The sequence below is a fragment of the Manis pentadactyla genome, chromosome 7 (assembly GCF_030020395.1).
Source record: "Manis pentadactyla isolate mManPen7 chromosome 7, mManPen7.hap1, whole genome shotgun sequence".
Taxonomy (NCBI): domain Eukaryota; kingdom Metazoa; phylum Chordata; class Mammalia; order Pholidota; family Manidae; genus Manis; species Manis pentadactyla.
Genome location: NC_080025.1, coordinates 144,860,199 through 144,885,976, shown reverse-complemented (window position 1 = coordinate 144,885,976; position 25,778 = coordinate 144,860,199). Strand labels below are relative to the sequence as shown.

The 25,778-nt window shown below is 37.2% G+C and overlaps 1 protein-coding gene across 22 annotated transcripts in view; it reads left to right on the top strand.

Annotated features, from left to right (window-relative positions):
- KMT2C (lysine methyltransferase 2C) overlaps positions 1–25,778 on the top strand; it is a 295,862-nt gene that overhangs the window by 83,571 nt on the left and 186,513 nt on the right. For all 22 annotated transcript variants that reach the window (XM_036899485.2, XM_057504924.1, XM_036899506.2 and 19 more), the window contains exon 2: positions 14,439–14,527. In XM_036899485.2, coding sequence (XP_036755380.2) covers positions 14,439–14,527 — 89 coding nt within the window. The remainder of the gene's footprint in view (positions 1–14,438; positions 14,528–25,778) is intronic.

The window sequence follows — 25,778 nt, the reverse complement described above, 5'->3', positions numbered from 1 at the left end:
GAATTGTTTGAAGAATCTGTATGCCAGCAAGAGGCCACTAATTGCATTAAAGCCAGTAGTTAAGAATGTTGGCCTTGGAGCTAGTGCTATTAAATTTGGGCATATTCATTATCTTCTCTTGAGTGTCACTGTATTCATCTGTAAAATGGCAATAGACCAGTGCCTCTTTCATATTAAGTGCTCAGTGAAGGTTAGTTTATTAATTCCCAGTTGCATGAGTAACAACAAAAAAAAGGTGGTAACTTTACAGTCTGGGTGGTGAGAAGTTGTCATATTTGGAATATATCCTGAGGGTAGAGCTGACAGGATTTCCTGATAGGATATATGCAATATGAGAGGGAAGAATCTCAAGTTATGGAACTGAGCTATTGGGCGATTCTTGGTTTTCTTATTCAGTCAGGTGGGAGACACTGGGAAAAGAGCAAGGGTAGAGTGTGGAATCAGATTTGACAAGTTAACTTTGAAATGTTTGTTTGACTCTAAGTGGAGATGTTGAGTAGACAGTTAAGTAGGAGTTGTCATTCAGTGAAGAGGTAGGGAATGGAGGATTTGGGGAGTTATCAGCATACATGTAAAGAGGCTGGGTGAGATCACCCAGAGGAAGAACCTGTTGCATATAGAAAGGAGGTCTAATGACTGAGCCCTTGATTCTCTGCTGTTTAGAGGTTGATAAAATAGGAGGAGGAACCGGGAAACAGGAGCAGCCAGGGTGGTAGAAAAATCAAGATGTTACGGTTAAAAAGCCAAGGAGAAAATGGTCACTTGTGGGCATTGTTCAGATCAAGAATTCCCCACTGGAATTGGCTTTGAAGGTCCTTTAGATTGAGTAATTAGATAATTTGTTGGCCAAACCAAGACAGTTGTGAATGTGCCAGGGACACAGTCAGTCATCATGTCAGAATGACAGGCCTAAGCTAGGACTGCCTGGGCAGACCCCATCTGTATGCTCATTGTGTTCTTGAGTGACCCCGATCTCAGACATTCCAGTGGAACATGGAGGAAGGACACTTAGTTGGAGAGGCACGGAGCTGAAGTGGAATGGAGAGCACGGAACTGTTCAAAGGGGTGTTGTTATGAGGATGGTGCAGAGATGTGGGGTAGTAGCTGGGAGAGGGTGTGCAGTCCAGAGAGGGCTTTTGCTTTTTCTGGAAGATCATTGTTATTGCAGTTACTCTATGTGCTGATCGGGCTGATTTTCAGAGTATGATAAATTGATGAAGGGAGAGGGCAGGAATAAGTATAGGTGCAGAGTTCACAAACAGCAATGAGGATGTGATCCGTAGCACATGTAGAAGGATTGATGTTATCTAGGACCATAGGTGGTATGTTTAATAGGAGGGAAGGTAGAGTATATGGGAAAGAAATGAGGAAAATTGGATTTGGTAGGAGGAATTTATCAAATTCTGGTGACTACCTTTGACTTCCTATTGAAGTAACAAGCAAGTTCTGTCAACTGAAGGTTGAAGAATGGAGCGAGTCTAAGTATTTGAAGTCAGAAAGTATGAAGTAATTAAGGTAATAAGAGAGTAAGCTGATCCAAGTAGAAAGATTGCTGGGCAGCAATGAGATGCTACTCCAGGTGTGAGGTCAGAGATACAAAGTGAAGTGAGAAGCCTTGGTTGGGTCTTTCTTCTGCAGCCTGAAGTCAGGGCCAGTGTAGAAGGGTTAGTTTTAATTAGGAATTAGATTTGCCAGACAAATTCAATGGAATGAGATGCAGGCAGGAGGTACTGAGGGCACACATTACAGAGTGATCATAAGTGCCAATCATGGGATCCCAACTGGGAGGAAGGGGATGAAGATGTGGGGAAGGTGCAGTGGCCTCGATGGTAGCTCCTGTGAGTGCCAGCCAGGGAACTGGCGTTATAAATGCTTACCTTCAGTCCTCCAGGTGATCCTGTCTACTAGTGCTGTGACCACCCCTTAGCAGAGGAGGAAATGGAGGCACCGGATTTAAGCAGCTTGCACAGCTGCAAGACTTCTGCTCATTAGCCTTTTACTCGAGACAGTCCAGTCCCAGAGCCCGCGATTATAACTGCTGTACTACAGCTGCCTCTTAGCTGGTCAGTGAGGAGCTGCCGGTACGTGAACTGGCAGATCCCGTATGCTTGAAGAATTATTGGAGGGAAGTCCTAGAGGGAACATGGGTGTACAAACATCTGTTTGGGTAGCTGCTTGAAATCTCTTGTTTTTTTGCGAGAGTGCAGGGTAATGTGACTCAGGTCAGTGAAATGCGGTCCTGAGATGATGACAGGAGAGACCGCCCTTAGCATATTGGATTCATCCCTTGTCCACTCTGATTTGTGAGGGGCCAGGTAGTGGAGTTCTCGCTAAAGTTACAGTTTTGGTAGCAAATATGGGCACCAGCCCTAGATAGCGAGCTCTCCCATCCCCACCTGAAGTTTAGGAGCCATCAGTAGTTTTACTGACTGCAGCGGGGGTTCATGGATCTTCTCCCCAGTAGGATCAATCTCCTTGTCTGTAAAATGGCAATAATAGTAGTACCTACTTAAGTGGGATAGTTAAGAGGATTCAGTGAGAATAATGTACTGTTTTGGGTTTTTTTTTTGCTTCATATATTTTGAAGTTCTGTTGATAGATGCATACACACTTAGAATCAGAATTATGTGTTGTTGCTGAATTGACCCTTTTATCAATATATAATGTCCCTCTCTATCCTTGGTAATTTTTTGTGCTTTGAAGTCTGCTTTGTATGATACTAGCATAGCCACACCAGCTTAATTTTGATTAACGTTGCATGGTGTATCTGCTTCTTTAAATATGTCATCACATTTGAATTGAGTTTCATGTAGACAGCATGTAGTTGAGTCATGTTTTTCAACTGATTTGGACAATCTCTGTATTTTAATTGGAGTGTTTAATGTAATATTAATTTATTTCAATTTAGGCCCACCATTTATTGTTTGTTTCTAAGGGATTTTTAATTTTGGTTTCTGTATTTTTATTTCTAAAATTTCCCTTGTTCTTCTTTATGTCTTCTATTTATTTGCTGATATTTTATAGTTTAAACTTTGTCTTAAGTGTTCAGAATTGCTCATTTGAACATTTTATAATAGCTGCCATAAAGTGCTTATCAGGTAAATCCAAACCGTGTCCTTTTATCATCATTGGCCTTTGTTCATTGTTTTTTTCATGTGATTTGATATTTTTGTAGTTCTTCATGTATCAGGTAATTTTTTATTGTTCCTTGAACATTTTGAGGCTTACTTTATGAGACTGTGGTTTTTAAAAACCTCTCAGGAGGAGGTTGATATTTTTGAGTTAATGGGCACTTGGCCTGTGTAAGTACAGGATCTGGGTTTCAGCCCGCCTGTTGTGGACCGTGGGAAAGGAAGGTCAGTGTAGCCTTGGCAGTGTCGTTTCCATCTGGACTGTGTGTGCAGGGCCAAGTGATCAGCCTGGGACCTGGTGCGAGGTCTGTCAGCTCAGTTCTCAAAGTCTTTGTTATTCTTATTTGGATCAGGGCCACCCATGGGCAGGTGTGGGTCAGCCCAGGCTGCACCTCGCACTCATTTAAGACGGCCATTGAGGCTAGGCTAGCAGATACTGGAGAGGTAGAGTAGTGAACTCAGGGACAAGTCGGCAGTACCTTGAGTTTTACCAGAGCAGCCAGCTGTTACATATTTTTAAGGAAACTCAAACTGTTGTTCCAATCATATTTTCATGTTTTATAGTTGTATTCAGTGGGAGGAAAAGTTTGGAACATGTTCCTCCATCTTATTTAGAACTGGAGCCCTTTGATAATCTTCTGTTTGGGATTTTTGTGTGTGTTTTTAAAGTGAAAAACACATGTAATTTTTTGGCATTATCCTTGTTTCAGTTTGGTGTAACAATCGAAATATCTTTAAAAATGGGTGTTTGGAGTCTCTTTTTTTATTCTGTGGAGCAAGTTTATGTTTATGATGTATGTTGGTTTTATATAATGTCTTTGATTTTGCTCTCATTGTTATAGAATCACTTGGAAAATGTCCTTTCTTCCATTATTTCATGAAGATAGTGTAGGATTAGTATTATTTCTTAAAAGTTTCATAGAATTCATCAATAAAACCATCTGGATTAGAATTATCCTTGTGAGAAGGTTTATATTTACAAATTCAATTTAAAAATAAACATTGCATTACTCATATTTTCTATTTCTAGTCTTGAGTTACTTCTGGTAATTTGTGTCTTCCAAGAATTTTGTTCATTTCGCCTAAGTTGTTAATTTATTGACATAAAATTACTTACAATATTTTCTCATCGTTTTTGTAATGTATTTATTTTCTCTAGTGATGACCCCTCTTTCAGCTTGTCTATTGGTAGTTTGTGTGTGTTTTACTAGTTTCTTCATTATTTTTGTGGGAGAGTCATCTATTTCATTAATTTTTTCAAGAACCATCTTCTGAATTCATTGATTTTTAAAAATTATTGTTTTTATATCCTGATTTCTTCTTTTTATTCTTTCGTTACTATGGATTTGATTTAATCTTCATTTCTGATTTCTTAAAGTGGAGGCATATATTATTATTAAAGTTAAGATCTTTATTTTCTGATGTAACTTTCTCAAACTAAATTTCCCTCCATTTACTGCTTAACTGAATCTTACACATTTTTAAATGCTGTCTTTGCATTTTCCTTTAGTTCAGTGTATTTTCTAATTTCCTAGCCATTTCTTTCTAGACTAATAGGCTATATAAAACTTGTTTTTCACCAAATATTTGGGATATTGCATATAGCTTTTTTTGTTTCCAGGTTAGTTCCATTTTGCCCACAGAACATGTCCTGTATGACTTCATTTTTTTTAATTTGTTGAATTTTGTTCTAAGGCCTATAATATGGCTTGTTCTGGGGATTGTGTGCTTGAAAAGAGTAAGTATTGTGTTGACATTATAGGGGGGTGTTCTGTAATTCTCAGCCACAGTCTCCTGTGCCTTATTGACTTTTGTGTCTATGTCTATCAGTTACTGAGCAGAGTGTTACAATATCCAAGTATAATTGTGGATATTAAGTTTTCTCCTTTCAATTATCATGTGTTTGAAACCTTGCTGTTGGGTGCAACATACTTAGGATTACTGTTTCCTTGATGAATTGACACTTATATCATTAGTTTTTGTCATAGTCCTTGTTTGACGTCTACTTTAATGATATAGCCCCGGGAGCTTTCTTTCGGTTAGTGTTGTCATGTTGTCTTTCTCTTTGGTTCTTTTTTCCTATCAGCTTCTTTAAAGTGTGTATCTTATGGACTGCATGCAGTTGGGTCTTGCTTTTTTAAATTTAATCTGATTATGTCTGCTTTTTAAGACCATTTCCACTGAATACAATTCTTAATGTGGATGAGTTTAAATCTCCTTCTTCTTTGTTTTGTATTCCATCTCTGTCCCATTTTTTTTCTGTTCTCTTTTACTCTTTTACTGCCTTTTTGGGTTAATTGAATATTTTTTCACAATTCTATTTTATCTCCATTTGACTAATAAGCTGCACATTTGTTATGTGTGTGTGTTTTCATAGAGGAGTTGCTCTAGGGTTTACATTTTGCATTTTTAACTCATCAGAGTCTACCTTCAGGTAACATTTTATCACTTCAGATGTAATATAAGACCTGTGTGCTTTCACTCTTACCCTCCTATGTTTGGAACTATTGTTGCCATACATTTTAATTTTACATATATTATGAACCCCATAATAAATTACTATTTTTGTTTTAAACAATGAATTACTTTTAAGGGGATTAAAAAATGAGAAAAGGGTCTCTTGTATTTGTTTACTCATATACCATTTCTATCACTTTTCATACAGATATCTTGATCCAGGTTTTATTGAGCATCATTTTCCTTTTCTGAAGAATTTCCTTAACATAACATATAATGAAGGTTTGTTGGTTAAGAATTTGTTGAGCATTTGTTTGAAAAAGTTTTTAGATTACTCTTATTATTGAAGGTTGCTTTTTGCTGTATGTTTTGTTCAAGGTTTCCATTTTTTTCTTTAATTTTCCTCTAAGCACTTTAAATATGTTGTTTCACTCTCTTCTTGCTTCATAGTCTCAGATGAGAAGCTTGTTGTCACTCTTATTTTTGTTACTCTGTAAGTAGTGTTTTTTTATTTTTATTTTTTAAAGACTTCATTACCCCTTTTCAGCAAACTAACCGGAAGATGCTTGACTTTGTATGTGCGTGTGTGTGTGTGTACTTGTGTGGTGTGTGTCTGGGATTTTTTTGTGCTTCTTGGATCTATGGGTTTATAATTACACAGTTTGCAAGATTTGCAGTTACTGCTTCATTAACTATTTTTTCTGTTCCCTCCCCTTCCCCCCAGTTCCAACTTCACACATTAGAATCGTGGCTGTCATCCCACACAGCACTGTAGCTGTTTGTCTTTTTTTCACTTTGTCCTTTATTTTGGATAGGTTTTTTTTTTTTTTTTTTGCTATGTCTTTAAGAGCAGTTATCTTTTGCCATTTCTAATCAGATGTTTATCTTTCAAAGTGAAGTTTTCATTTGGTGTTATTTTTTCATGTTATCTCTATGAATTCCATTTTATTTTTTAGTATCTTTCATTTCTCTTTCATTCATTTTCCATTACATTCGTGAGCATATGAGGAATATTGGTAATAGCTGGCTTGATGTCCATGCTGGTCCCATTTGTCATGTCTGTTGTTTTCTGTTTCTATTCTTTGATTATTCTCCTGGTTATGACTCACATTTCCCTGCTTTGTATACCTTGTAAATTGTTACTGGATGCTACACATTGTGATTTTGTTGTTGTTGTTGCTCAGAGCTAGATTTTGTTGTAATGCTCTAATAAGTGTTTAACATTTTTTTTTTGCCTTACAGTTAAGTTAGTTGTGGATCATTTTGATTCTGTTAAGTCTTGTGAGCTCTTTTAGGGATAGTATAGAATAGCATTTGCTCTAGGCTTCATGTCACCCTACTCCTGAAGGTGTGCTTCCCTCTGGTCTCTAGTGACTGTGCTGTGGAGTCGCTGAGGCCTTTGCACTCCGGCTAGAGGGGACACAGTGGAGTCCCGGCTCTGTGAGCACTGTTACTTGTATCGCGGCTTCTCTGTAATTGTTCTTTCCTTGGAAGTTATTCTCGTTCAGCCTTATGGGGTTTTACATTCACAGTTATACAAGTTGGGATTCAGATAAAAACTCAAGGTTTATCCTTTCGCAGATTTCTAGAGTTCTTTCCTTGCACAGCCCCCTCCTCTTGTGCATTTTGGCCCACAGTTTCTAGCCTCCTTTAGTCTCCTGAACAGATTATTTGTTTCCTTATTTCAGCACAATTGCCAATCTGAGTTGCTCTCTCTGTGCTAGTTTGTAAATTAACTCCATGCAGACAGTCTCTGTGATGTAAGGCTCACCTTGTGTGTTTCCTTTTGTTCTGGGATTATAGTTCTGGGCTCTTTTGTCCAATGTCTCTGATAATGGTTGTTTTCTTATATTTTGTCTGGTTTTGTAGTTGTTTATGGCTGGAGGGTAATTTTGAACCTTTTCCCTCACATGTGGCTTTAAGCAGAAGTCTCCTATGTTATTTTAGAAACTCAACGTTAGTTTTAATTTGTAAGATTAACATGGAATATTGGATTTTTGGTGGAAAAATTTCACAGTTAGTGGTATTGTTTTACTTCGGATTTCTGTGCAACAGAGTGAATCAAAGAAAACTAACCTGAAGCGTTAAGCCATACAAAGGAAAAAGAAAGGAAGAGAAAAACAAAGATGCAAATAAATTATCTTTATGTTGTCATTTCTAATTAGACTTCAGTTATATTAGAAACCCAAACTGGGAACATCTTAATGCAATATGAAAATATAAAATGTATGGATCTATTTTGCTATTTAAATATAAATATGGAAATTGGCAATTGATGCGCTTGACAAATATGACTGACATCTTTTGCATTCAGAAAAAAATTCAACATTTGGTTAGAACAATTGCATATCAGAAGCCAGTGAGCAGCAATTAAAAGACTTGAATGAAATATGAGATATTTGAAAATGGCATTGTATTGATAAGTTGGTCCATTGACTGGAAGGAAAAGATTGTAATGGATTGATGAATGTAAAGGCATGTCTTATTGGTGCAAAAGCCAAAAACAGTAGAAATAAGAAAAAAGAAGCAAAGCAAAAATAAAAAATTTATTTTTCAGGAGTTAAGTACCACAGTGCAGACAACTGCTATATTGAGATACTGATATGTATATATAAACTAGATTTTAAAAGTTTGAAATAAAGATAATTGTGCCAAAAAAATAACTTAGTGATGGCCAGGGTAGAGGATAGAGAAACTTAAAATAGAGCAGCATATTGGCTTGTAAAAGACAAAGCCAGTTAGGCCATACATGTTTCAGTTCCTTTAACAGTGAGTGTTCATAATTATAAACAATCCTAAAGGAAACATTAAAAGAAAACTCTACCCCCATAATATTTCTGGAATTAATTTTATTTCTTATCCCATTGTAGCAGTCATATTGGGGTTATGTCAAAAATTTCCAATATAGTCCTTATAATGGACTTGAGGTTTCTAAACTGATACTTAAAAACATGTTTTTCTTAGCCCTCATATCTCCTTGCAGCCCCTCTCACCCACCCTGCTCCGGCCAGTGTGTCCTTGCTGTCTTTCCCATTCTGCCTGTGCTCTTGTCTCAAGAACTTTGCATTGGTGTTCCTTCTACTGCAGTGCTCTTCTGCCAGGTACCTGCATGGTTTGATTCCTCTCCTGCTTCAGATCTCTGCTGAAGTGTGTCCTTACTCATACACAATTTTATTTTATAAAGTTTAATTTAGAAATCTTACTTAAAAAATGAGGTAGCTAGTCCCTCATTCTTTATTTTTTCTTAATATTTTCTTGATGTTGTATGTGTTTTGCTTACAAGAATAACAAATGTTTCTTCTTAGTAGAGTGTAGTTTAGTGAAGGCAGGGATTTTGTTTTGTTCACCTCTGTATCCCATTTTTTAATGGAGCCAGACACAAAGAGGATTGGTTGATCAAGTCAACTGATGCTTGTTAAAGATGTCCAAATGCTTGCTTGAAATGTTAACTATAATGTTTCATCACATTTTCTGAGAGTGGGATGTTAAAATCTCTCATTGTAATTGTGAATCTATGAATTTCTCTTTGTTTTGTAAATGTTTGCTTTATGTAACATGTAGTTCTGCTATGTTATCCTGGTGAATTGATCTTTTTATTATTAAATAATGATAGCAAACTTTAAGCTTTTTTACTGTGAAAACTCATGTTTGTTTGTTTTTTGTTTTTTTTTATCTTCCCACTTTATTTTCTATTTGCCATGTGTTTTTTCTTCTTTTCTGCCTCTTGTTGGCTTGGCGAACCTTTACTCATCCCCTTTTCCCTCTTAGATTGTTTTAACATTTTACGTTTAAACAGAACTACTTGACAAATTCTAAAGATAACTATTTTCTCCCTTTTTGCATGAATAATAAAATCAACCTTAGAATGCTTTCTCCCTAATCACTTTTTCCTGTCCAGTCTTTGTGTCTGTTACTTAGTTCTGCCTCCTTTCCCCTTCCCTCATGTTCTGACTGAGCTGGTATGACAAATTTTTAAAATTATGTCATACTTGCTTTCTGATTATATTTACTAGTGTTTTATTTAGATTTTTTCATCCATGGTTTTTTGGATTTATTTGTTAGGATTTGGGTCAGATGTTTTCTTCTTAACTTTTGGTGGGTAAGGATGACTTTTTGACAGTTGGCAGTAGTTCACTTATTTTTTATTTTATATTTTTTAAATTTTTTATTAAGGTATGATTGATATACACTCTTACGAAGGTTTCACATGAAAAAACAACGTGGTTACTACATTTACCCATATTATCAAGGCTCCACCCACACCCCAATACAGTCACTGTCCATCAATGCAGCAAGTTGCCAGAGATCCACTATGTCCCTTCTCTGTGCTACACTGTTCTCCCTGTGATCCCCACACCATGTGTACTAAACATAATACCACTCAGTCCCCTTCTCCCTCCCTCCCCACCTGCCCTCCCACACTCCTCCGCTTTGGTAACCACTAGTTCATTCTTGGAGTCTCTGAGTCTGCTGCCATTTTGTTCCTTCAGTTTTGCTTCATTGTTATACTCCACAAATGAGGGAAATCATTTGGCATTTGTCTTTCTCCGCCTGGCTTATTTCACTGAGCATAATGTCCTCCAGCTCCATCCATGTTGTTGCAAGTGGTAGGATTTGTTTCTTTCTTATGGCTCAATAGTATTCCATTGTATATATGTGCCACATCTTCTTTATCCATTCATCTACTGATGGACACTTAGGTTGCTTCCATTTCTTGGCTGTTGTAAAAAGTGCTGCCGTGAACATAGGGGTGCATATGTCTTTTTGAATCTGAGAAGTTGTATTCTTTGGGTATATTCCAAGAAATGGGATCCCAGGGTCAAATGGTATTTCTATTTTTAGTTTTTTGAGGAAACCTCCATGTTGCTTTCCACAATGGTTGAACTAGCTTACATTCCCACCAGCAGTGTAGGAGGGTTCCCCTTTCTCCACATCCTTGCCAACATTTGTTGTTCTTAGTCCCATGCTGGCCATCCTTACTGGTGTGAGGTGATATCTCATTGTGGTTTTAATTTGCATTTCCCTGATGATTAGTGATGTGGAGCATCTTTTCATGTGTCTGTTGGCCATCTGAATGTCTTCTTTGGAGAACTGTCTCTTCATATCCTCTGCCCATTTTTTAATCGGGTTATTTGCTTTTTGGGTGTTGAGGTGTGTGAGTTCTTTATAAATTTTGGATGTTAACCCCTTGTTGGATATGTCATTTACAAATATGTTCTCCCATACTGTAGGATGCCTGTTTGTTTTGTTGGTGATGTCTTTTGCCATACAAAAACTTTATAGTTTGATGTGGTCCCATGAGTTCATTTTAGCTTTTGTTTCGCTTTCTCGAGGAGATGGGTTCAGGAAGGAGTTGCTCATGCTTATATTCAGGAGATGTTTGCCTATGTTGTCTTCTAAGAGTTTTATGGTCTCATGACTTACATTCAAGTCTTTAATCCATTTCAAGTTTACTTTTGTGTATGGGGTTAAACAATAATCCAGTTTCATTCTCTTGCATGTAGCTGTCCAGTTTTGCCAACACCAGCTGTTGAAGAGGCTGTCATTTCCCCATTGTATGTCCATGGCTCCTTTATCATATATTAATTGACCATATATGCTTGGGTTTATATCTGGGCTCTCTGTTCTGTTCCATTGGTCTATGGGTCTGTTCTTGTGCCAGTACCAAATTGTCTTGATTACTATGGCTTTGTAGTAGAGCTTGAAGTTGGGGGGTGTAATTCCCCCTGCTTTATTCTTACTTCTCAGGATTGCTTTGGCTATTCGAGGTCTTTTATGGTTCCATATGAATTTGAGTATGATTTTCTCTAGTTCGTTGAAGAATGCTGTTGGTATTTTGATAGGAATTGCATTGAATGTATAGATTGCTTTAGGCAGGATGGCCATTTTGAAAATATTAATTCTTCCTATCCATGCGCATGGGATGTGTTTCTATTTATTGATATCTTCTTTAATTTCTCTCATGAGTGTCTTGTAGTTTTCAGAGTATAGGTCTTTCACTTCCTTGGTTAGGTTTATTCCTAGGTATTTTATTCTTTTTGATGCACTTGTGAATGGAATTGTTTTCCTGACTTCTCTCTCTGCTAGTTCATTGTTAGTGTATAGGAATGCCACAGATTTCTGTGTATTAATTTTGTATCCTGCAACTTTGCTGAATTCAGATATTAGGTCTAGTAGTTTTGGAGTGGATTCTTTAGGGTTTTTTATGTATAATATCATGTCATCTACAAACAGGGACAGTTTAACTTCTTCCTTGCCAGTCTGGATGTCTTTTATTTCTTTGTGTTGTCTGATTGCCATGGCTAGGACCTCCAGAACTATGTTGAATAGAAGTGGGGAGAGTGTGCATCCTTGTCTTGTTCCCGATCTTAAAGGAAAAGCTTTCAGCTACTCGCTGTTTAGTATAATGTTGGCTTTGGGTTTGTCATATATGGCCTTTATTATGTTGAGGTACTTGCCCTCTATACCCATTTTGTTGAGAGTTTTTATCATGAATGGATGTTGAATTTTGTCAAATGCTTTTTCAGCATCTATGGAGATGATTATGTGGTTTTTGTCCTTTTTGTTGATGTAGTGGATGATGTTGATGGATTTTCGAATGTTGTACCATCCTTGCATCCCTAGCATAAATCCAACTTGATTGTGATGGATGATCTTTTTGATGTTTTTTTGAATTCAGTTTGCTAATATTTTGTTGAGTATTTTTGCAGCTATGTTCTTCGGGGATATTGGTCTATAATTTTCATTTTTTGTGGTGTCTTCGCCTGGTTTTGGTATTAGAGTGATGCTGGCCTCATAGAATGAGTTTGAAAGTATTCCCTCCTCTTCTATTTTTTGGAAAACTTTAAGGAGAATGGGTATTAGGTCTTCACAAAATGTTTGATAAAATTCAGCGGTGAAGCCATCTGGTCCAGGAGTTTTATTCTAAGGTAGATTTTTGATTACCTGTTCAATTTCGTTGCTGGTAATTGGTCTGCTCAGATTTTCTGTTTCTTCCTGGGTCAGCCTTGGAAGGTTATAGTTTTCTAGAAAGTTGTCCATTTCTTCTAGGTTATCCAGTTTGTTAGCATATAATTTTTCATAGTGTTCTCTAATTCTTTGTATTTCTGTTGTGTCCATAGTGATTTTTCCTTTCTCATTTCTGATTCTTTTTATGTGTGTGAACTCTCTTTCCTTCTTGATAAGTCTGTCTAAGGGTTTATCTATTTTGTTTATTTTCTTGAAGAACCAGCTCTTGCTTTCATGGATTCTTTCTATTGTTTTATTTTTCTGAATTTTATTTATTTCTGCTCTGATCTTTATTAAGTCCCTCCTTCTACTTACTTTGGGCCTCATTTGTTGTTCTTCTTCTAGTTTCATTAACTGTGAGTTTAGACTGCTTATATGGGATTGTTCTTCTTTCTTGAGGTAGGCCTGTATTGCAATATACTTTCCTCTTAGCACAGCCTTGTCTGTGTCCCACAGATTTTGCGGTGTTGAATTATTGTTTTCATTTGTCTCCATATATTGTTTGATCTTTGTTTTTATTTGGTCATTGATCCATTGGTTATTTAGGAGCATGTTGTGAAGCCTCCATGTGTTTGTGGGATTTTTCATTTTCTTTGTGTAGTTTATTTCTAGTTTCATAGCTTTGTGATCTGAGAAACCGGTTGGTACAATTTCAATATTTTTGAATTTACTGAGGCTCCTTTTGTGGCCTAGTATATGATCTATTCTTGAAAATGTTCCATGTGCACTTGAGAAGAATGTGTATCCTGTTGCTTTTGGGTGTAGAGTTCTGTAGATGTCTGTTAGGTCCATCTGTTCTATTGTGTTGTTCAGTGCCTCTGTCTTCTTATTTACCTTCTGTCTGGTTGGTCTGTCCTGCAGTAGTTCACTTATACAGTCATTTGGGCTTTGATCATTTCAACTTTAAAGTGTTCTTTTGTCTCTTTTTTGGTTTAGACTGATTTTACTAACCGTTTTAAAGCAAGTTAAGTGGATTTCCCTTTGTTTAAAATAGCTTTGTGCTTTATTTTTTCATGTAACTAATTGTTTATTACTTTATATTCCTTCAGTGTTTTTCTATTAAATATTGAGTCCATTTGTATCTTTCCTTTTAAAGTAATGAAATAATTTAAAGGCCTGCAATTCTCTGAATACTGCTTTATCAACCTCCAAGTTTTTTATATGTAGTGTCTCATTTTTTTCTTTATGTTTTTAATTTATTTTTGTGGGGGGACTCATTTCTATCCCTATTTCTTACACTTCAAAAAATATAGTCATCAGTTTAAAAAACTTTTTAAATTGCATTGGGTCAAAGAATCTCACCTTACCATGACTCTTATGTACTTTACTGATGTGTTTATAAATTAAATTTAATTATACTTGTAAAATGGACATGACAAGATTATGCTTAATACTTTCAGAATTGCATGGTTTCCAGGGGGTGTCATCCCTTTCACCTATGTAAGCATCATAAACATACATATATTGGGGCATCACACTTCAGTTTCATTAGATGTAGAGGCATGACCTAGTGTGTGAACTTGGAAATGAACTTGGAAAACAAAACACTACTGTAGACAGAGCTAAAAGAGGGTCAGTGCCTAAAATGAAGAGTACTTAAAGAAGTGTGTTATGATTACACAAGTATATTACTCAGGGCCTGTCCTCAGTTAAGTATAAAGAAGGGCTGGACTTAGGGTAACATGACTATAGTGTGATAATTACTATTTGATATGGTAAAATGTAGGAACAATTGCCTAAATTACTTTACTTTGCATACCTTTAACTTGTGAATTATTTTGAGTATAATTCTAAGCCTTAAAATTTAACATTTAACTATATGCATTTATTTCTTTGGTGTAGGCCTCGAAGTAGAGGAAAAACTGCAGTGGAAGATGAAGATAGCATGGATGGGCTGGAGACAACAGAAACAGAAAATATTGTGGAAACAGGTATTAAAACTGCATAAAACATTTTTTTAAATGTACACGATAATTTGAGTAGTTAGCGCTTACCTGTATACTGGGTTCTAAAATTACCATCTGTTGAAATGGTTTGGTAAGTAATGACAGTGTGAAAAAGCTTGAGTTCTCTCTTGTTTTCCTAAAGTACTGATTCTGTAGAAGTTACTTAATATCTGTAGATAAATGTTTTGTTAAAGCAAAATAAAACCTGGAATAGGTTCTAGGCCATTAGTTTGATAGTCATGTATATTTCTAGCTTATGAACCGTCTGGTGTTTAAAGCTTCTTGTATTAGTATGTGTGTTATGAGAAAAATATATGTTCCATTAATGAGTATTGTGAAATGATGGGTTAATCCAGGCTAAATATTTTTTGATCTGCTGGACTTTTAGGTGTCTTAAATAAGCTAATGTATATTGTGCATCTGCAAAAGGAAGGTAGAGGAGGTTGCCCAAAGTAGTTCCCAAAATTGACACAAAGTTAAGTGATTTAATGTCATCAAAGAGATTAGACTTCACAGTGTATTCACAGGATATCTGTGTGAGATGGTCTCCTGTTGGCAGTGTTTTTAACAGTTGTTGGGTAGTGTTTAGACAGAGGGATATTTTTTCTTTGGAGTTGAACATTACCTCCTTGGTGCTTACAGAAAGAATATCATACATTTTTTAGAGGAAAGTTATAAATTGCTATGTCTTTTAAAATCTAGTTTTTCACAGAATACTTTGGTTGTCAGATATGTTGCTATTGTACAACTATAATTTTTGGAAAGCCTTCAAATATTCTACAATTCTCATCCCTTTGTCTAATCGGGCCTCGTTCAGTAGAGTGATAAGAGTGACTTAGAAATTCAGAGTTCTGCATTTCACCCCTGGTACACATTCATTACATTACTTTAAACTTGAATTTATGTTAAGTTCCACAGTAGTTCTTTTTCATATGATTCTTTTCCTTAATTATATTTTTCTATACTGTATTCTGTTACTTTCTAAGTCTTTTTGAAGTTTTCAGTGACACTTTTAGCACAACGTCTACTTGCTGGTTCTTTTAAACCAGTGCCAGCTGACTGCCCGCAGGTCTGTGTCATGCACCTGCCAGCAGTCTTCCTGAGCTCCGTCCTGAACATGCAGCGCCTGCCTTCCTATTATCCTGTGCTTTGCCCACTGGCATTTTAATAGTCTGTTCAGTACCCAGACTTGTTGGCTCCTTGATTTCCTCAAAAATCATATTCTCTAACCCACCTCAGCCTCTTATTAGTATGATCACATATTAGCCTTTGTCATTCTATCACTTACTAGGACAATTGCTGTTTTACTTGCAAAATCTCAGCGTTTCAACTATCCCACCCTCTGACTATTCTCTCTTCTTTTTGCAGCTCACTTTCTCCTAGTAGCCTCACTACAGTAATTCTTCTGCCTTACTGAGTCCTCCAGTCCAGTGATCTTACTGATGGGGTTTGCCCGTCTCTTTTCCTAGCTCGAATTCTGATTCATCATTGTAGTAATTCTCCTGTACACCCTGAATGCCTTTACCATCCTTCCACTGTTTTGCTTTCCTAGGAAAACTCAAATTCCTCATTTAGGCTGCTGAAAGTGCCTGGAGAAAAACATAAACTTGCTAACTGGTTTCATTTTAAATTTATGACCTCACATCTCAAGTGGGTCATGATTGTTACCCTCCATACATTCTACTTTTACTTAGATACCCTTGCTATTATCAGTGATGATTCCTTCACCATTTTCTCTTATGTCTTCAAACTTCTAGCATCTTCTCCCATTTTTCAGTCTTCAGTTGACGATCTTGGTTATTTCAATGAAACAGAAAAAATAGAAGCAATCAGGAAACAAATTCTACACTCACCCACCCTCAGATCTTGCTTGCTTGCATCTCTACCCATATATGTAGTCTACTGTTTTACTATTAAAATGGGATAAAAAGTCCCTGGTTAAGTGAGGCCAACTCTTTTACCTGTGTCCTGGATTCTATCCCTTTTCATCTGTTACAGGCTTCAGGCCCTTGGTTTTCCTTGGTTTCCTGTCAGTAAACCATCTCCATTAGCATTTGAACATCAGCGCTATCACCTGCTTAAACACAAATGACTTTTCTTGATCTGACGTCCCCTTTGTTCATCTTTATAGCAAAAATCCTTGAGAGAGTTGTCTATACTTGTGCTTGCTGCTTATTGTTTGTCCATTTTTGTGTGTACTGTGATTGCTACTTATTTTTTTGCCCATTTTCTCACGAACCCACTACAGTCAGGCCTGTTTTCTCGGGCTCTACTAAAATTGTTCTTGTCAGTGTCACTCGCGATCTTGGATTGCCAAAACCAGCTTTAAGTCTGTCTGCCTCAACTGTTCATGCAGCTGAGGTGTGACTTTTATTTTTTAACTCTTCATACTTCACTGGTCTCTTTATTCTCTTTTGTTCATGTTCTCACACATGAGGTGGGTCTCATTCCGTTCAGTTGCTTTAAATGTTATATGTGAATTGGTGACATTAAAAATTATATTACCAGCTCTTTTCTTGCTTTGAACATAACCTACGTCTTCATCTTCCTTCTTAACATATCCTTTTAGGAGCTTGAAGAGGATCTCAAACTTAGTGTGTCCCTTGTGGAACTGTTACCTGAAACCTTCTACTCTTCCACTGGTCTCACCTCAGTAAATGACACCACATATGTTCCAGCTAAAAACATGGAGCCCACTGGGAAGTCCTTTGGGCTTTGCCTTCACAGTATACCTTGATCTCAGAACCTTTTCGTCTCCACTGCTATCCAGGACTTGCCTACTGCCTCTTCTCAGTGGTGGGCTGCTGCAGGAGCTTCCTGTCTCAGTCTTTTGCTTTTTCCCCATAGTTTTGTTTTCCACATAATAGAGCCATCTTTTCAAACCCAAAGCAAGAGTCTCCTACTTCCCTTCTGTCAACCAAGCAAAGCTTCCAGTGATACTTACAATCAAATCCAAAGTCCACACCATGTTCTTCATATTCTGCTCATCTGACTTTGGCTGCCTGTCCAGCCACATCTGCTCTTCCCCTTGGTCACCGAGTTCCAGCCAAGCTGGCCTCCTTACTATTCCCAGACATTTGCACTTTTTAATCTCCTTTGCTCGGAACACTTTCCTCCCAGGCAGCCGCTTGGCTTGTTCCCTTACTTCAGACAAGTCTGTTCTCTGTTTCTCCCTCCTCAGAGAGGCCTTTCTTGGCCAACCTGTCAACACATCTATTCTCTTCTCCTGCTCTACTTTTCTACCTGGTGTTTAACATCATATTACATATTTGTTTATTGTGTGCCTTTCAACACTGGGTTGTAAGCTTCATGAGGTCAGAGTTTTGTCCCAGTGCCTAGAATACTCCAGTTACATAGTAGGCATTGATTTCACTAATTGAGGCAATATTACATTTGAAAATTTTCCTTTTTGTATTTTCTAAGCTACTAATGGTTCTTGGATCATCACCACAAAACTAAAATTCTGACATTTAATTTTTTCTTACCTTAAGAGTAGCAAGCCCCACAAACAGACGGTTGTCTCTTGTCTCATGCTGTCTCTTATGAGATGTCAAGGCAAACAAAGTTTAGCGAAAGGTTTTAAGAAGAGCAGGATGATATATATTTTTTATCGTTGCCTTTTATACTAAAGTTAAATAAAGCCACGTGTGTTAGTCTTTGTTCTCTTTATCCTTGGGAAGACCTTTGTCCGGTTCTTTTAGTGAACACATAGTGCAGGGAGAATAGTGGAAAAAAGGATAGAGAACAAGTTTTAAAACTACCAACCCACACATAAACCCAAGCAAAGAGAAGAGTTCAATAAATTTCTAGTCTAGTTAAAAGCACAGTCTCTGTGCATCTCTCAAGGCCCAGGGTTTATTAGAAGGTTTCTTTTTTTTAATGTACTTTTTCATTGCATGTTACATTTTTTTTCTTTTTTTGGTATCATTAACCTACAACTACATGAGGAACATTATGTTTACTAGGCTCCCCGCTTCACCAAGTACCCCCTGACAAACCCTGTTACAGTCACTGTCCATCAGCGTACTAAGATGCTGTAGAGTCACTACTTGTCTTATATACTGCCTTTCCCATGCACCCCCCCCCCCTACATTATGTGTGCTAATCATAATGCTCCTTTTTCCCCCTTATCCCTCCCTTCCCACCCATCCTCCCCAGTCCCTTTCCCTTTGGTAACTGTTAGTCCATTCTTGGGTTCTATGAGTCTGCTGCTGTTTTGTTCCTTTTTTTCTTTGTTCTTATACTCCACAGTTGAGTGAAATCATTTGATACTTGTCTTTCTCTGCCTGGCTTATTTCACTGAGCATAATACCCTCTAGCTCCATCCATGTTGTTGCAAATGGTAGGACTTTTTTCTTCTTATGGCTGAATAATATTCCATTATGTGTATGTACCACATCTTCTTTATCCATTCATCTACTGATGGACACTTAGGTTGCTTCCATTTCTTGGCTATTGTAAATAGTGCTGTGATAAACATAGGGGTGCATCTGTCTGTTTGAAACTGGGTTCCTGCATTCTTAGGGTGAATTCCTAGGAGTGGAATTCTTGGGTCAAACAGTATTTCTTTTGAGTTTTTTGAGGAACCTCCATACTGCTTTCCACAATAGTTGAACTAGTTTACATTCCCACCAGCAGTGTAGGAGGGTTCCCCTTTCTTCGCATCCTCGCCAACATGTGTTGTTCCTAGTCTTTTGGATGTTGGCCATCCTAACTGGTGTGAGGTGAAATCTCATTGTGGTTTTAATTTGCATTTCTCTGATAATTAGCGATGTGGAGCATCTTTTCATGTGCCTGTTGGCCATCTGAATTTCTTCTTTGGAGAAGTGTCTGTTCAGCCCCTCTGCCTACTTTTTAATTGGCTTATTTGCTTTTTGTTTGTTGAGGTGCGTGAGCTCTTTATATAATTTGTATGTCACCCCCTTATCGGATATGTCATTTATAAATATATTCTCCCATACTAGCTCATTTCTTTTTATTGCTGAATACTGTTCTATTGTTTGTATATATGACCATTTGTTTATTTACCTGCTGAAGAACATTTCAGTTGCTTCCAACTTTTGGCAGTTATGAATAAAGTTGCTATAAACATATATGTGTTGTTTTTTGTGTGGACAGAAGTTTTCAACTCCTTTTGGGTAAATACTGAGGAGCATAATTTCTGGATCATGTGGTAAAAGTATGTTTAGTTTTGTAAGAAACCACCAAACTGATTTCCAAAACGGCCGCACCATGTTGTGGTCTCACCAGCAATGAGTGAGAGTTGCTGTTGCTCCACAGCCTTACCAGCATTTGGAGTTGTCAGTGTTCTGAATTTTGGCCATTCTAATAGATATGCAGTGATATCTCATTGTTCTAATTTACATTTACCTGATAACATGGTATGGAGCATCTTTTCATATGCTTATTTGCCATCTGTACCTCTTTGGTGAGGTGTCTGTTGAAATCTGTGGCCATTTCTTAATCAGATTGTTTATTTTCTTATTGTTGAGTTTTAAGAGTTCTTCGTACATTTTTGGATAACAGTTCTTTATCAGGTCTTCTGCAAATACCTTCTTGCAGTCTGTGGCTTGGCTTTTTATTCTCTCTCTTTTTATTGAAGTGTCATTGGTATGTCTTATATTGGTTTCATACATACGGTGGTTCAACAGCTACCCATTTTATTAAATCTTCACTTCCACTAATGTGGTTACTACCTGTCAACATAGGGAAGATGTTACACAATCATTGACTGTATTCTCTGTGCTGTACTACCAGCCCCAGGACCAGCTTATATTATGATTGAGAGGCATTTTATTTTATTGATAGTATTTTTTACAGAGCAAAAAAATTTAATTGTAATGAAGTCTAGTTTATCAATAGTGTGTTTCATATATTGTGCTTTGGTGTCATATCTAAAGTCATTGCCAAACCTAAGGTCATCTAGATTTTCGTCTATGTTGTCTTCTAGAAGTTTTATAGTTTTCCAGTTCAAATTTAGGTTTGTGATCCATTTTGAGTTCATTTTTTGTGAAGGGTGTAAATCTGTGTCTAGGTTCATATTGTGTGTGTGTGTGCGTGTGTCCGCAGTTGTTACAGCACCATTCATTGAAAAGACTGTCTTATCTCCATTATATTGCTTTTGCTTCTTTCTCAAAGACCAGTTCACTGCATTTATGTGAGTCTATGGTTGGGCTCTCTTTTCTGTTCCATTGATCTATTTGTATATATATTTTTTGCCAATACTATATGGTCTTGATTACTGTAACTTTATAGTGCGTCTTGAAGTTGAATAGTGTCAGTTCTTCAACTTTATTCTTCTCTTTCAATATTGTGTTGGCTATTTTAGGTATTTTGTTCCTCCATATAAAGTTTAGAATCACTTTGTTGGTATCCACAAAATAATTTGCTGGAATTTTGATTAAGATTGCATTGAATCTATAGATCAAATTGGGAAGAACTAATATCTTCACAGTATTGAGTGTTCTAATCCATGGATATGAAAATCTCTTCATTTATTGGTTTCTTTCATCAGTGTTTTATAATTTTCATCATAGAACTCATGTATATTTTGTTAGATTTATACTTACGTATTTCATTTTTTAGGGGTGTTCATGTAAATGACATTTTTAAAAATTTCAAATTCCACTTGTTCATTGCTCGTATATAGGAAATTGATTGACTTTGTATATTAATACTGTATCCTGCAACCTTGCTATAATTATTGATTTGTACCAGGATTTTTTTTGTCAGTTCTTTTTTTTTTCCAAATATAGGTGATCATGACATACGCAAAAGTTTTATTTTTTCTTTTCTAATCATTATACCTTTCATTTCCTTTTCTGGTCTTATTGCAATAGCTAGAACTTCCATTCCAGTGTTGAAAGGAGTGGTGAGAGGGAGACATCCTCCCCTTGTTCTGGATCTTAGTGGGAAAGCTGTTAGTTCCTTACCACCGAATATGATGCTGTCTGTAAGGTTTTTTTTCTATAAAGGTATCATTGATATACACTCCATTTATGAAGGTTTCACCTGAAAAACAATGTAGTTACTACATTCACCCATATCATTAAGTCCCCTTCCACACCCCACTGAAGTCACTGTCCATCAGTGGAGTAAGATGCCACAGAGTCACTACTTGTCTTCTCTGTGTTACACTGTCTTCCCCATGACCCTCCCCCCACACACACATCATGTGTACTAATCATGACACCCCTCAATCCCCTTCTCCTTCCCTCTCTAAACACCCTCTCCCACCCTTCCCCTTTGGTAACCACTAGTCCCTTCTTGGAGTCCGTGAGTCTGCTGCTATTTTGTTCCTTCAGTTTTGCTTCATAGTTATGCTCCACAAATGAGGGAAATCATTTGGTACATGTCTTTCTCTGCTGACTTATTTCACTAAGCATAATACCCTCTAGCTCCATCCATGTTGTTGCAAATTGTAGGATTTGTTTTCTTCTTTTTTTTTTTTTTTTTTTTTGTAGGTAATTATTTTTTTTATTGAAGGGTAGTTGACACACGGTATTACATTACATTAGTTTCAGGTGTACAACATAGTGATTCAACATTTATATACATGACAATTCTAGGTACCAGCTATCACCATACCAAGCTGTTACAATATCTTGACAATATTCATTACATCCCGGTTACTTATTATTTTACCATTGGAAGTGTGTACTTTTTTTTGTGTGTGTGAGGGCATCTCTCATATTTATTGATCAAATGGTTGTTAACAACAATAAAATTCTGTATAGGGGAGTCAATGCTCAATGCACAATCATTAATCCACCCCAAGCCTAATTTTTGTCAGTCTCCAATCTTCTGAGGCATAACAAACAAGTTCTTACATGGAGAACAAATTCTTACACAGTGAATAAGTTCTTACACGGTGAACAGTACAAGGGCAGCCATCACAGAAACCTTCGGTTTTGCTCATGCATTATGAACTATAAACAGTTCAAATATGAATACTCATTTGATTTTTATACTTGATTTATATGTGGATACCACATTTCTCTCTTTATTATTATTATTTTTAATAAAATGCTGAAGTGGTAGGTAGATACAAGATAAAGGTAGAAAACATAGTTTAGTGATGTAAGAGAGCAAATGTAGATGATCAGGTGTGTGCCTGTAGACTATGTGTTAATCCAAGCTAGACAAGGGCAATAAAACATCCACGTATGCAGAAGATTTCTCTCAGAACAGGGGGGTGAGGTTCTAAGCCTCACCTCTGTTGATCCCCAATTTCTCACCTGATGACCCCCCTGCGACTGTGCCTGTCTTAGGTTGTTCCTCCCTTGAGGAATCTTACCCGTCTCTGGCTAACCAGTCATCTTCCGGGGCCATACAGGGAAATGTAAAGTTGGTAAGTGAGAGAGAAGCCTTATTGTTTGAAAAGGTTAGCTTTTTATTTCTTTGCATATTTATGCCCTGTAGCTTCTATGCCCAGCATTTGTCTTGAGGTATCTTTACCACTTGGAAGAATTATGATACTCGGTAAATTTGTTATGAGGCACGAATTCTATTTAAGGGTTGTAATTAGGAAGGAAGAAGAAGAACTATAGAAGTAGCAGGCGGAAGAAAACATGGGAAGATTGATTATTTCTTTGGCATATCTTCTTGTAGAGTAACTTCAGCATGTATAGGTTTTAAGCTACTACTTAAATTGCGCACACACATTAACATAATAGGAGTATAGTTACATAACCAAAGCATACCTGTAATTACCAGCCATCTCCAGTGAAACCAAGAAAACCAGTTAGGCACCTTAGGCATTTGTGAAAACTTATCTATGTTATGGTGGATATTGTCCAACTGAACTTGAACAGTCTGAGAGAAATCAGACAAATTAAAACAACCCATTCCTGGGGAATGTTCACATCCCTTATGTTCTTTTAACAGTAAATAGTCTGTAGTTGTAAGATTTTGGAGCGCTACAATTTGCACTTCTCCTAATTCTTGGTTGAGTTCCAACAGTATAGATCCAGTCAAATTTGTTGTTTTACTGTATGCACAGGCCAGCTTAGATATCTCCTTCCTCATTCCCATGGCAAGTCCAGGAACTGGTGGGATGAGTGCATCTACAGCTGTAGCAGTGCGTGGATCTTTGTTGGGGTTTTTTGATGATCATCTTCTGGCATGAGTCTTCCCGAGAGTGCTGATGTTGGAAGTTCTTTTTCATATCGTATCTTAGTTCATTTTCGGGGTATACAAATTAGGCTTTGATCCTCTGTATAAACACAAACAGACCCTTTGCCTACACTTTTATATGCCCTTTATACTCTTGTGTAGAACTCATTGGCGGTTACCACACAGGAACTGCCTTTTTTTTTTTTTTTTTCGTATCACTAATCTACACTTACATGACGAATATTATGTTTACTAGGCTCTCCCCTATACCAGGTCCCCCCTATAAACCCCTTTACAGTCACTGTACATCAGCATAGCAAAATGTTGTAGAATCACTACTTGCCTTCTCTGTGTTGTACAGCCCTCCCTTTTCTCCTACCCCCCCATGCATGCTAATCTTAATACCCCCCTACTTCTTCCCCCCCTTATCCCTCCCTACCCACCCATCCTCCCCAGTCCCTTTCCCTTTGGTACCTGTTAGTCCATTCTTGAGTTCTGTGATTCTGCTGCTGTTTTGTTCCTTCAGTTTTTCCTTTGTTCTTATATTCCACAGATGAGTGAAATCATTTGGTATTTCTCTTTCTCCACTTGGCTTGTTTCACTGAGCATAATACCCTCCAGCTCCATCCATGTTGCTGCAAATGGTTGGATTTGCCCTTTTCTTATGGCTGAGTAGTATTCCATTGTGTATATGTACCACATCTTCTTTATCCATTCATCTATCGATGGACATTTAGGTTGCTTCCAATTCTTGGCTATTGTAAATAGTGCTGCGATAAACATAGGGGTGCACTGATCTTTCTCATACTTGATTGCTGCATTCTTAGGGTAAATTCCTAGGAGTGCAATTCCTGGGTCAAATGGTAAGTCTGTTTTGAGCATTTTGATGTACCTCCATACTGCTTTCCACAGTGGTTGAACTAATTTACATTCCCACCAGCAGTGTAGAAGGGTTTCCCTTTCTCCGCATCCTCACCAGCGTTTGTTGTTCCTAGTCTTTTCGATGTTGGCCATCCTAACTGGTGTGAGGTGATATCTCATTGTGGTTTTAATTTGCATTTCCCTGATAATTAGCGATGTGCAGCATCTCTTCATGTGCTTGTTGTCCATGTCAATTTCTTCTTTAGAGAACCGTCTGTTCATATCCTCTGCCCATTTTTTAATCGGATTATTTGCTTTTTGTTTGTTTAGGTGTGTGAGTTCTTTATATATTTTGGATGTTAACCCCTTGTCAGATATGTCATTTACAAATATATTCTCCCATACTGTAGGATGCCTTTTTGTTCTACTGATGGAGTCCTTTGCTGTATAGAAGCTTTTCAGCTTGATGTAGTCCCATGTGTTCATTTTTGCTTTTGTTTCCCTTGCCTGAGGAGATGTGATCAGGAAAATGTTGCTCATGTTTATATGCAAGAGATTTTTGCCTATGTTTTCTTCTAAGAGTTTTATGGTTTCATGACTTACATTCAGTTCTTGTCTGATACATTTTGAGCTTACTTTTATGTGTGGAGTTAGACAGTAATCCAGTTTCATTTTCTTGCATGTAGCTGTCCAGTTTTGCCAACATCAGCTGTTGAAGAGACTTTCATTTCCCCATTATATATCCATGGCTCGTTTATCATATATTAATTGAGCATATATGGTTGAGTTTTTATCTGAGCTCTCTAGTCTCTTCCATTGTTCTGTGTGTCTGTTCTTGTGCCAGTACCAAATTGTCTTGATTACTGTGGCTTTGTAATAGAGTTTGAAGTTGGGGAGTGTAATGTCCCCAGCTTTATTCTTCCTTCTTAGGATTGATATTTGGGGTCTTCTGTGGTTCCATATGAATTTTAGAACTATTTGCTCTAGTTCATTGACGAATGCTGTTGGTATTTTGACAGGGATTACATGGAATCTGTAGATTGCTTTAGGCAGGATGGCCATTTTGACAATATTAGTTCTTCTTAGCCAGTAGCATGGGGTGAATTTCCATTTATTAGTGTCCTCTTTAATTTCTCATAAGAGTGTATTGTAGTTTTCAGGGTATAGGTCTTTCACTTCCTTGGTTAGGTTTATTCCTAGGTATTACATTCTTTTTGATGCAATTGTGACTAGAATTGCTTTCCTGATATCTCTTTCTGTT